The sequence below is a fragment of the Pavona decussata genome, unplaced genomic scaffold (assembly GCF_977016875.1).
Source record: "Pavona decussata unplaced genomic scaffold, jaPavDecu1.1 SCAFFOLD_246, whole genome shotgun sequence".
Taxonomy (NCBI): Eukaryota; Metazoa; Cnidaria; class Anthozoa; order Scleractinia; family Agariciidae; genus Pavona; species Pavona decussata.
The window spans coordinates 16,320-29,019 of NW_028145651.1; the positions used below are offsets into that span (position 1 = coordinate 16,320).

The window sequence follows — 12,700 nt, forward strand, 5'->3', positions numbered from 1 at the left end:
TCAAAGTACCCTTCACATTTTGGTCTCTCGACGGGGTACTTTTGCATTGCCGCCAGAAATATTTTAACACAGTAAACTACAAAGGTTGTGCTTCAACAATGTCTTCATTTTAAATTCAAACTTGACGTACCAATTGGGTTTCTTTTGTGTTGAAATTGGATGAAATTTGCTAAATTTTTAAACTGCAGAAATGGGGTTTCTTCTAACGGCCGAAGCATTTCCAATTTTTAAGCTTATCTAAATTTAACTAGTGCATTATGAAGAAAAGAGATGTGTCCATATTTTGAAAACATTTCATTAATGGAGGACATCGCGTTTCTTTGTACGAGCGAGATGAAAATGGGTAATTTTCAGTAAGTTTCGTGACCAAAAGGACGCTAATTTGCCGTATTTTAAACTTTGCCCGATTTCGAAAAAAATAACACGCTGACGAAACTTTTAACGTTATTTTTGAAAATACTCCACTATAAAGATTATATGGGCAAAATATAAAGGAATTCGAAATTTCACGACTGACGCCCGATTTTTGATAATTTCAGAAATCGGCTCTTAATAGCAAGTGAGACGATGACCTTTGAGTGCAAAGCGGTATTGGGTTACGGGCAGCGGTTGAGAAGTTGAACGCATTATAAGACTTTGGTATGGGAAAAAAAAACCTACGATTCTGACGCTTAAAAAAACCCTAAATTTAACTTTCATTCAATAAAATAAATAAAACTGACTCACCTCTGGTATATTCTTGTGTGTTTTGGGGTTTGTTTTGCCGTTTCGGGCATTCTTTGAAATCACTGTCATTCCCCTCATAAGACTTATAAGGGGAATGACAGTGATTTCAAAGAACGCTCGAAATGGTGAAATAGCCTACAAAATTCACAAGGATACACCAGAGGTGAGTCAGTTTTATTCATTTTATTGAATGAAAGTTAAATTTAGCGTTTTTTTAAGCGTAAAAATCGTCGGTATTTTATTTCCCATACAAAGTCTTATGATGGGTTAAAATCTCAACGGCTGCCCGTAACCCAGTACCGCTTGCACTCAAAGGTCATCTTCTCACTAGTTATTAATTATCACATGCTCTCTAGTGACGCCGCGAACTTGGCAGTTTTATTCGTTTTATTGAATGAAAGTTAAATTTAGGGTTTTTTTAAGCGTCAGAATCGTAGGTTTTTTTTTTCCCATACAAAGTCTTATAATGCGTTCAACTTCTCAACCGCTGCCCGTAACCCAATACCGCTTTGCACTCAAAGGTCATCTTCTCACTAGTTATTAATTATCACACGCTCTTAGCTCTAGTGACGCCGTGAACTTGGCAGTTTTAATTGTTTTATTGAATGAAAGTTAAATTTAGCCTTTTTAAACTTCATAATCGACAGTATTTTATTTCTCATACAAAGTCTTATAATGCGTTTAAATTCTCAATGGCTGCTTGCACTCAAAAGTCATCATGCCCACTAGAAATTAATTATTACACGCTCTCTAGTGACGCGAACTTGGGCTGCCTGTGTTATCCGTGACTGAAAAGTTTTCCAAGGATTAACGTGATAAGAAAGGCAGCCCTCACCATTTAATTGAGAGAAAAAAAGAAAAAAAAAAGGAAAAAACAAGCTCTAAAAAGAAATTGCTAACTGACTTATTGACTGACGTGATTTGCGGGAAACTTTGAAAACGTCTTAAATGAACGATGTCATCGTTATGGTGGAAAGAAATATGACGAAAGATTAGTGCACAGATTTGCAGTTGGAATTTATATCCAACTGAAAATGCCTTTTTTCGTCGAGCTAAGGGGCTTGAAAAAAATTATGACCTGACCAGGATCGGGATTGGGCTAAATCAGCGGTTGGGATTACGGGATTCAGGGAAAATTTTGTCCGGGATGGCGGGATTGAAGAACCCTATTGGGGACCCTCCAAAAGCAATACTGATGTGACCGCTGCTCTTTCCTTTGAAATTTATAGCCTCTTACTGTCTCGACTGCTTTTCTCTTCCTTGTTTGTTTAGACAGTGTTTGTATTCTGCACTTTCTTGAGTTGCTTCTTAATAGACTGTGCAAAGAAGTTCAAATATCTTTTGAAGGGCCCCCTAAAATCACAGAAAGGCGCCCACTGGGTCCTCATTAGCCAATTTCTAGAATAAACCCTGTGTACAGCTATACTACGCATCAGAATAAATGGCCTGATGGAAGCGCGTTACCATTTTTGCACAAATTTTCAAACCATTGCTTTGCGCACGTGAGGTACAAGCTTTACAAGAAATATTTTGACACTTCTGTACTTCTATGAAAGTGGTTCTTACGTTGATTTTAATAATTATTATTTAGTGTTTCATTAAACTATGACTAATTTTTATGAACACATTTTTATATTGTTTGTCGCTCTGCTCAGAGTTTCACAAAAATATTTTCTCGGCAATCTGATGCGTACTACTAACTTGTACGCATAATTTGCATAGGATTTTTTGAAAACTCGCACATGCACTAGCCTTGCTTTAACTGGCCAAAGAGGGAGAAGATCTGGGTATAGGATAAGCATAGTCTTATGAATGCCTGTCTTGATGAAATGAAACAGAAATGAGTCCACATAAACTTGTTTGCCCAGTTTCACCCCAGTCATGTAATGAATTGAACTTGAATTTTTCATTTTGTCTGGATCCAAAATGTTCTTAAAACTGCTGTTAAAGCAGTACTGTACACCATTTCACTACTGGCAAACTTGCCAAATTGGTGACTTTCACATTTATTTGAATGAATAATTGAATGATCATTGCAATTTTTTCGCAAATTAAGCAGTTGCAAAAAGAAAGCCTGAAAAAAATTCAGGCTTCAACGGGATTCAAGCCCATGACCTCTGCAATACTGGTGCAGTGCTCTACCAATTAATTGCACTATCAAGCCAACTGGGAGCTGGTCACTTTGTGAATTCGTAATACATGTATACCTGTAGAGGTGATGAGATGAAAGTGAATACATGTTGTATGTGAAAATTTGTACATTAATTTTGAACTATGAAAGAAAGAACTGTTTAAGTTGCGTATATAATTGCCATGATCATTCACTCATTATTTTATTCTTTCTTATGCACTTCAAATGTATGAATTTTCATTTATTCACTTTCATCTCATCAGCTCTATGGATATATTATGAACTCACAATATAGCAAGCTTCCAGTTAGCTTGATAGCTCAATATTGCTAGAGCACTACACTGGCATTGTAGAGTTCATGGGTTTGAATCCTGTTCAAGCCTGAATTTTTTTCAGGCTTTCTTTTCGCAACTGCTTTAGTTGCATATATATTATTATTACAATGACCATTCACCTATTCATTCTTTCTTCTGCAGTTCAAATGTATTAATTTTCATATACATGTATAATATTTCACTTTCCACATTTATTTGAGTTGACGTAATTTATTCTTTCTTCTCAGCTTTGGAACTAAAAGATTGGTACATTCAGATAGTGTATTTACATTTCCTTACAGTCCTCTCATGTTGTCTTTGATGTTAGCATAATTATTGTTTGACTTTTTTTTGTAGGTCCGCTACTTGGGGAATGAGGAAATATTTTCTCCAGAGCAGATTATGGGAATGCTGCTGACAAAATTGAAGATGACCTCTGAATCTGAATTATCCACAAAAGTTACAGACTGCGTTGTTTCTGTGAGTACTTTATAGGGTATTTACTTGTCGAGCCTCCCTTAAGTGGACACCCTTGGAACCAGAAAAAGTGTCTGCTTAGGAGAGGTGTCCGCTTATGGGAGGTTAAAAATGTAGTGTTTGTATGTAGCTGAGAACATGACCAAGTGTCCGCTTACGAGAGGTGTCCGCCTACAGGAGGTGACTGTTAGCAGAAGTTTGACTGTTTACCCCAAAACAAGCAAGAAAGAAATATAGGATTATTGTGCAAAGGCAATATTTCAACTGTCATACATAGGTCTACGTGTAGCTCAACACTAGAACCATCCAATGTCAGTTAAGAGTCACTGTCAAAATAACACACTTGATTTCAGAAGTCAGTTCCCTTGCTCTTTTCTCCAGACTGGAGAGTTCTTTCTAGATAATGAGAACTGTCTTGTTAAATAATCAGTTTATAGTGTGGAGCCAATAAGACAAAGAACAGAACTGCAACATTGCAAACTACCAGCTCAAACTTACATGTAACTGATCAGGGATGTTGGGGATCAGGGCCCACATTGAGAAAATCCTGGTAGCTTTCCACCAGATCTGAAAATAATTTCCTGAATATCACTTTAATTGTTTTCAATCATCCCATGGTGTTCCATGGAACTACATTATTTTTTTATTTTTTTATTTAGCTTTGATAATCAATAAAAACTGTATCTTTGTAGAGAAACATCTTGCATATAAAAATAATTGCTCTCATGACTCAGGCCAGTTCACTTTTCAGGACTTTAAGAAACAGGCCTCAGGCTTCGTATATACACTTTAAAGTGGTTAATTGGTCAGATGATATACTGTACTGCCTCACACTTGTGTCTTGGGCTAACTTGCTCCAGTTTATATGGTTTCCCCCTACAGATAAGTCAATATTACAAAAGCTGGATTAGAAAACTGCATTTTAACAATAATTATAACAATAATACATTGCATTAGAAGCTTACCTCATTTAAGTCACACCACTCCTTTTTATAACATACAGGTTCCTAGCTACTATACAGACAGGCAAAGGAGAGCCATGTTAAATGCAGTATCCATGGCAGGGTTGAACTGCCTCAGACTAATGAATGACACAACAGCAGGTATGGAGCGTCCACTCCTGTTTGTCAATCAAGCAGTCTAAAACATCTCTTGTTTTCAAACATTTCCCATGGGCATGCAATGAAGCATGAGGTTTTCGGGGGTGAATGAAAATATTAATATGAGCTTGGAGGTTATGTTCGCTGAAAGTGTTTGACAAGAAATGTTACTCACTTAACTGAGACTCCTACCACCTCTACTGGGAGTCATTCAACAGAGAAAACACATTAAAATTACATTTTGCACAAAAACATCATTAATGTGACCAAGATTTAAATCTGAGACAAAGGAAAATGCAAATGAAAGTGGTTTGGAAATTTTCAAACCGAAAGCAAGATCACTCGACAACATGTACATTTGATTAAAACTGTTTAAAAGTTAAAGAGAGAAAATCTTTCCTGTTTCTAAATAACTAAAAGAAATGGTTGGTTTTTTTCAGTTGCCTTGGCTTATGGTATTTACAAACAAGATCTTCCGACTGAAAAACCAAGGAATGTGGTGTTTGTCGACATGGGTCACTCGTCCTTGCAGGTGTCAGCCTGTGCATTCATTAAAGGCCAACTCAAGGTTTGTAACTTAACAGACTTCAAACATTAATCAATAAAATGGAAGTTGCAATGGGTAATTAGTAGTAAAATAAAATAAATGAAATGTTTGCCAAGAATGTAGGTCAGTTTGATTGCAAAATACATGCATTAAATATTAGCACACTTTTGTTTTCTTCTGTTTGTTTCCCAGTTCCTTCTCCATTTTCCCTGGGATCCCTTCCTTTTCTCTCTTCATACATGTATCTATTTATGGTATTACATTATTATTATTTGCTTTCATCAGGTGCTTGCCACTGTGGCTGATCCAAACCTTGGGGGTAGAAATTTTGATGAACTTTTAAGAGACCACTTCATTGAGGAATTCAAGGTAAGTTTTGTTTGCTAACTAGGTTTTTCCAAGGATCTTCTTACTCCAGCCAAAACTGGCTTTAGGGGAACATGGTCCTTGTGTACGTTGTGGTATATTTATCAGTTTTACTGCCAAGAAGATGTTTTTAGCAACTTGTCTAGAAAGTAGGAAAAAAGTCTCACAAAACAATCATGGCAAAGTCAGCACCTCAGAATGGATTGAGCTGGAGATAGGATGAAACCTTTTGTTACCACATAAATTCAAAATGTGTCCTTCCAAGTATGGGCAATCTCCTGAGCCAGAGGCTCATGATAAAATGCGCAGCAGTAATCCAGATTGAATTGGAATTTGTAAATGTTGGTTTTTGAGGAGAGGGGAAAACCAGAGTACCCGGAGAAAAACCTCTTGGAGCAAGGATGGGAACCATCAACAAACTCAACCCACATATGCCGTCAAGTTCAGGAATTGAACCCGGGCCACACTGGTTAGAGGAGAGTGCTTTCACCACTATTCCTGTTCCCTGTTCCTTTAAAGAAAAAGTTGAGTTGGTGCCCCTGAGTCCCTGTTTACATGTATGTGGAAACGTTTTCAGCATGAACAGAGGCCACTGGAAGGCCAGCACAACTCCAAAAGAAAGTGGGGGAAAAGAGAGAACAAAGCAAAAAAAAACTAATAATAATAATAAATAAGGCTTTGTATGCATGCCCCACAAAATGTTGACAATTTGTTACAGTTGTAGTTGCATGTTGCAACATGGGAAGTAATACACTTTATGTAATTTGTTCAGAAAAAATACAAGCTGGATGCATCATCAAACGCAAAAGCTGGTATCCGTCTCATTCGAGAGTGTGAGAAGTTAAAAAAGTTGATGAGTGCCAACTCGGATGAGATTCCCATGAATATTGAGTGCCTGATGGAAGACAGAGATGTCACTGGAAGAATGAAAAGGTACTTAGCATGCTATTTGCATTTGCTCAGGTTTTACAGATGCCAAGTCTTGTTTTTATCTATTTGAAAGAGTGGAACAGTTTTCAACTGAGTGTTGTAAACAGTGTTCAATCTAGAAATTAATCGAAGTGGGTCATAATTATGTCCCACATGACATTTGAAATTGGGTCATTTCAAAAATGGTCTCAGTGTGTCAAACTATGATATCAATAGTTTGGCAAACTGGCGTCATCCACACCATTACCAAAGTACTGTTTACTTCTCTTTCTGCTTTTTACAGTTTTGATTCCTTGGTGCAATGAAAAGTCAGATTACAGCTGTATGAATTGGCCTAACTTTAAAGCATAGGAAATTTAAAGTTACTTGTTACTTGTTGAGGCTGTTGGCTCGGGAAGTTGACTTGTTGTGACACTCAAGACTCTTTTCCAATTCTTTTCACCCTCTCTTTTGGTAAAAGATGTTAGCTTTTGTTGTTGTTTCATGTTAATTCTACAAAGAAACACAAACAGTGTGAATCAAATAACGTAAATGAGCAGCGTGTGCAGAATGTAGAAATGTGGGCTCTAGTCTCTCTTGGAATTGTGTGGAATGCCTGTCACAGAAAGTACTTAAAAGAACGCCACTTTACTTTTAATTATTGGCCGCTGCTTTGAAAGTATTTATACAATCATTATTATGACACCACAATAATGGGTGTCTTGAAAACGAAGACATCTAAAACGAAGACCCTAAGACCCTAAGACCCTAAAACCAAGACCCCCAAAATATCCAAGTATAAATACAAAAAAATAAAATAGCAAAAAATACATTATTTCATACCTCAAGTGAAATTTAATTCCTTCCTGTGATCCTACCATGGTTATCCGCCATCTTGAGCTGAGCAGCCACATTTCTTGGAATACTGACCGGAAGTGTGTTTCCTGCTCCACTGGACCGGAAGCGCATTTCCAAGCGTCTTAGTTGCGCTGCTGGGTTTTTATTTAATAACCAACTAGTAAAAGAAATGAGTGTTAAATCCCTTCTTCTCGGAACTACAACCATGTGATCGTGAGAGCAAAAGAAATGAAGCCATGGCTTTCTACTATGAAAGTTGCTGTAATGATTTTGAAGTTCTTCAATCCCGAGTGTCAATTCCTATTTTTAACAAAATTCATCAGCCTCCCTGTAAAAAAGGCCTTATCACGGTTTTCAACGCCATTTTGACGAGTAGGCGAACAGGCTTGAAATAACAGTGTTTGTATGGAAATCCGATACTATGGCTTAGTAGCTGTTCACGGCTGGTTTGCTATAGAGATAAATGTATGGATGTACTCGGGATTGAAGAACCTCAAAATCATTACAGCAACTTTCATAATAGAAAGCCTAGGCTTTATTTCTTTTGCTCTCACGATCGCGTGGTTGTAATTCCCAGAAGAAGGGATTTAACACTCATTTCTTTGTAGTTGGTTATTAAATAAAAACCCAGCAGCGCAACCGGAGACATTCGGAAACGCGCTTCCGGTCCAGTGGAGCGGGAAACACACTTCCGGTCAATATTCCAAGAAATGCGGTTACTCAGCTCAAGATGGCGGATAACCATGGTAGGAGCACAGGAAGGAATTAAATTTCACCTGAGGTATAAATTAATGTATTTTTATGCTATTTTATTTTTTTGAACTCACACTTTGAAATTTTGGGGGGGTCTTCGTTTTCGAGTTTTCGTGGTCTTATGGTCTTAAGGTCTTAGGGTCTTCGTTTTAGAGGTCTTCGTTTTCGAGACACCCCCACAATAATGTCACTTTGCGTCAGAATAGAATTTACCAGTCATCAATGACGCAAAGACGTGGCCTAGATTAAACAGTGTGTAAAGCCATTAAATTAATGTTTTTGTCTTAAAACCCCATGCAACAATGTAATCATAGGTAGTGTCAATTGTAGATTTGTTGTACTGTGCAAGTAACATCCTCCAAAGTCACATACATGTACAATAATCATAAGCAAGTCATAGTGTCTAAATCAGTCCAGTTTTTTAGCATGTGTCAAGCATGGGAAAATGTGTTGTGGTTTAAATTGTTGGGGGTTTAAAATTTTTCAAACCAGTCTAATTTTTATTTTCCGTTGTGCAGTATTCATTACCATAATCTGAAACAAAGGGAGATAAAAATCAAACTGGTTTGAAAATAATTATTTTTAAACCAAAAAAGTTTTAACCAGAACAAAATAATGTATGCCACCAAGTCATTATTGATTTTGGTCTTAAAGTACTTCTAGTAAATAACAGAGTACAATGAAGCAATCTCAAAACAAAATAAAATATATTATTCTTATTACTGTACTTTTAACATTTAATTAAAAACTCCTCTATGTGTTAATCATAGATAAAGAAAAGAACACAGTTTTGAACAAAAAAAACTTGAACTACTTGTATGTATATGACTTAATCTTTTGTTTTGTTTCAGAGCTGAGTTTGAAGGGATAATAGAAAGTCTACTTCAGCGATTTGAGGCAACAATAAAAACACTGCTGGAAAAATCAGGTATGTACAAGGGTAGTTTGAAACGCAAAAGATGGATTGAAATAACAGTCACCTTAGGATATAACAGTCTGCGTCATTCAATTATTTTGTCTTTGTTAATGAAGCACCATTGTGTGTACATCTGAAAGTTCATCACATTTATTCCATCTGAAAGTTCATTGATAATTTGCATAAGCAGGTTGAAATTTTTTATCCAAGTGGTTTTCATCAAGATACAGGGAATTGTAAAACAATTTCGGTTGGCAAGATTTTTTTTTGTCAATACCTGATACGTAATCACAGGGTTTTTTTTTTTACATGAGATAGTACTTTTTTCATTTTTACAGTGCAAAAAAAGAAGTTAATTAGGAAAGAATGCAGTTTTGTTTATCTGCTGAGCATCTACGTTAATTTGTCTAGTCTTTTTTAAATTTAATTTGTATGTATGAAAACTCAGGGAATGCAAGGCAAATTTAGAGAATGGAGCCCGTGCAGATCGGTCCTAAACTTTCAACACATATTAATTTTTTCAACTCTGCTTAATTTTGTGAAAAATTGGGTGGTTATGTTGTGGTTCAATTTTATCCTTGGTTTAATTTTTATTTATCATATACATTACCATACCCCAAAACAAAGGGAAATAAAATTTAAACCAAAAGGATAAAATTGAACCACAACAATTACAGGTTAAGCAATTTCTCATGTTGCCAACTCGGTGGCCAAATTGGTCACCTTTCGCTACAGCACTTCTGTTTCCAGTCTATGGAAACTTCTAGTTTAGCTATTACTCCACTAACATGCATTGGATACAAGATGATAGATAACAAACCGAGTTGGACATAATTTTTTCCATAACCAACAAATGTGAGTGGAGTAATTATTGTTTTCTTAAAAACAATCAAGCAATATTGCTATATCTTGAGGATTTCATTTTGTATGATTTAATAGCCACTATTTCTTGGGCATGGTACATGTAGGTGTACATGTAACAGCTGATTTTCCCTGGCCACAAAGTAAATGAAAGCACTCCACTTGTAGTGGCTTTGTAATTAATCTAGTGTCTGTATTACACTGTAAAGAGGTTAAATTTATATGAAGTTGTTCCCTTGAGCCAAGATTTAGCATCCATTGTCTGGGTCAGATAGGGTCCGTATATTATAGTGTTTTTTATAGTAGAGAATAATTATGTGGGTATTCTACCCAGACTGAGGGAAGTCAAGAGGTTTGACTGTTTCACTTCATGAGGCAAAATTAAGGCTGCTGAACATGGGTGACATTAAGGTTGACATACTTAACTATACTTTCTCATGAGGAAATTAATTTTGTTTTATTATTTACAGGACTTAAGGTTGCTGACATAGAGGCTGTTGAAGTTGTAGGAGGCTCTACTCGCATTCCTGCAGTGAAAAATATTATAAAGAAAACTTTTGACAAAGAAGTTAGTACAACTTTGAATGCAGATGAAGCTGTTGCAAGAGGCTGTGCCCTGCAGAGTGCCATGTTGTCACCTACATTCAGAGTACGAGAATTTACTGTCAATGATGTAGCACCTTACCCCATTGTCCTCACATGGAAGTCACACAATACAGAAGATGAAGGGTAGGAATCTTGTTTGGATTCTGTTACCGCATTTATTTGATTTATCACCTTGCTGGGCGCCTATTTAACTTTGGGCCAATGAGGGTTGGGTGCTTTTTCGAGGATGGGTGCTTACTATTTTTCCTGGAAAACTATCTGTCCGTCATGTAACGGTTCACGTAATGTGTCTGTCCATCTTCGCTTTTTTTTTTTATTGCCATACATGTAAGTAGCCTCATCTGTTTTCTTTGTTGTTGTTGTTCGTCTGAGTTTTTTTTATATATATATATTTAACTCTGGGACCACTGTAATTGGCTTTATGCTGTTGTGGTATCCCTGCCTTATTTAGCATTTATTATACTTATTCCTCTATTTGTCTGTATCATGTAATAATAGGCAAAGCTAATAAAATATAATAACATTTTCAGCAAGCGAGGACAGTTTTAGAGAATAACAAAACAAGAAATAACAAGTTTATTTTGCTTCAACAAGACAAAACAAATTGCAAAAGCTAACATGAACAAGCCATAAACGATATAAAAGTTCATTGACTACCGTATCTAACACCAATTTTGGAACACAACTGACACTCTGTTACTTCACGCTGGGCTTGTACAGTAATGTTTTTTTGTTGGGAGCAGGTGGGTGCTTATTAAGTTTTGGGCTTTCAGGATGAGTTGCTTATTCAAAGGTGGGCGGTTAATCAAATAAATACAGTATTTTATTTACTCAATAAAGCACCTGCCCTGATTAAGTGCTTCCGGCCAACGATACTTTCATGAGAGCAAAAATGCTGATATAGTGTAAGTGCCTCAGTACTTATTTCAAGTACTACGGATCAGGGCCAAGAACACTTCTGTGCGTAAAAATGGAGAAAATTTATGCAGTGAATTTTATCTGGTGGCAAGAGAGACAGTTTCAATAAAATGTTGTTTTTAGAAGGAAAAGAATAGTATAATATTATGTTTTGTTCAGAAAATTCTTGTTGTTGATGAGTTTTAATAAGCATCTCTCCAAAAATTACACACCTGTCAAATAGGCAGTCAATTAAAAAGTGGAAAAAATATTTTAATATAAAAATTATGCTCTGACATGTTTATTTTTTTTCCTTTTTGCTTTAATACAGCAATAATTTTTTCAGTCGTTCCTCTCTGTCTCTCTCTATCTGTCTCATTCATTGGAATTCACTCTTAAAGGGCTCAAAAGGTGTTTTATCTGTTTCCTCTTGATTTACATGTATTGCTAAACAGTAACTAAACAGTAAATTATAATTAAAAAACCAATCACTTGTTTTGAATACTTGGTTTTCAACAAGTGTTCAACTATATTGTATACTGTATTGTTTAATGTTAATGTCATACTAGTAGTACTTGTACAAGTATATTGTTTCTAAATTCTATGTTATTTGTAATTTTTCAATTATTGTACATAATTTGTAGATTATTGACTTTCATAAGCATGATTTGTAAGACCTTAGCAAATCAGGTTTAAACTATCATTGTCTTTGTAATTCTGTCATTGTAAACCATCTATCTATCTTGTTTGTTGCTCCAGGGAGATGGAGGTTTTTGCTGTTAATCATGGTTTCCCTTTCTCAAAGATGCTGACATTTTATCGCAAAGAACCATTTAATTTGGAGGCAAGCTATGGTAAAAATGCCAACCTCCCTCTTAAAGATGGGTTCATAGGTAAGCTGGCTGTAGTCATAGATTTCTAGATAGCATCCTGGGTACCAATTGTTTGATTTGTAAGTCATATTTTTTGCCCAACAGTTTTATTGTGCAGAAAAAGTTAGAAGTAGTTAGAAATTAGAAGTTAAAATAGCAATTATTTTTGGATTGTAACCTGTGTGAATTGGCCTTGAACAACTGGAATCTGTAAAGGTTTGCACTGTTTAAATACAGTTTGTGTAGTGGGTTAGTTAAAACATCATTTGAAGGGGTGCATGGAATGAGGCCCTAAGTGACTTTTGAGGTAAGGTCAAATTCTCCTTTTGTTTCAAAGTGAATACAAGGCAATTTGGAAGGAGAATCT

General features: G+C 36.0%; 1 protein-coding gene across 1 annotated transcript in view; it reads left to right on the forward strand.

The window, feature by feature from the left end:
- LOC146457114 (97 kDa heat shock protein-like) overlaps positions 1–12,700 on the forward strand; it is a 29,148-nt gene that overhangs the window by 8,984 nt on the left and 7,464 nt on the right. The window contains exons 4-11 of the mRNA XM_085092316.1: positions 3,529–3,651; positions 4,652–4,751; positions 5,189–5,316; positions 5,581–5,664; positions 6,434–6,594; positions 9,033–9,109; positions 10,429–10,687; positions 12,221–12,354. Coding sequence (XP_084948442.1) covers positions 3,529–3,651; positions 4,652–4,751; positions 5,189–5,316; positions 5,581–5,664; positions 6,434–6,594; positions 9,033–9,109; positions 10,429–10,687; positions 12,221–12,354 — 1,066 coding nt within the window. The remainder of the gene's footprint in view (positions 1–3,528; positions 3,652–4,651; positions 4,752–5,188; positions 5,317–5,580; positions 5,665–6,433; positions 6,595–9,032; positions 9,110–10,428; positions 10,688–12,220; positions 12,355–12,700) is intronic.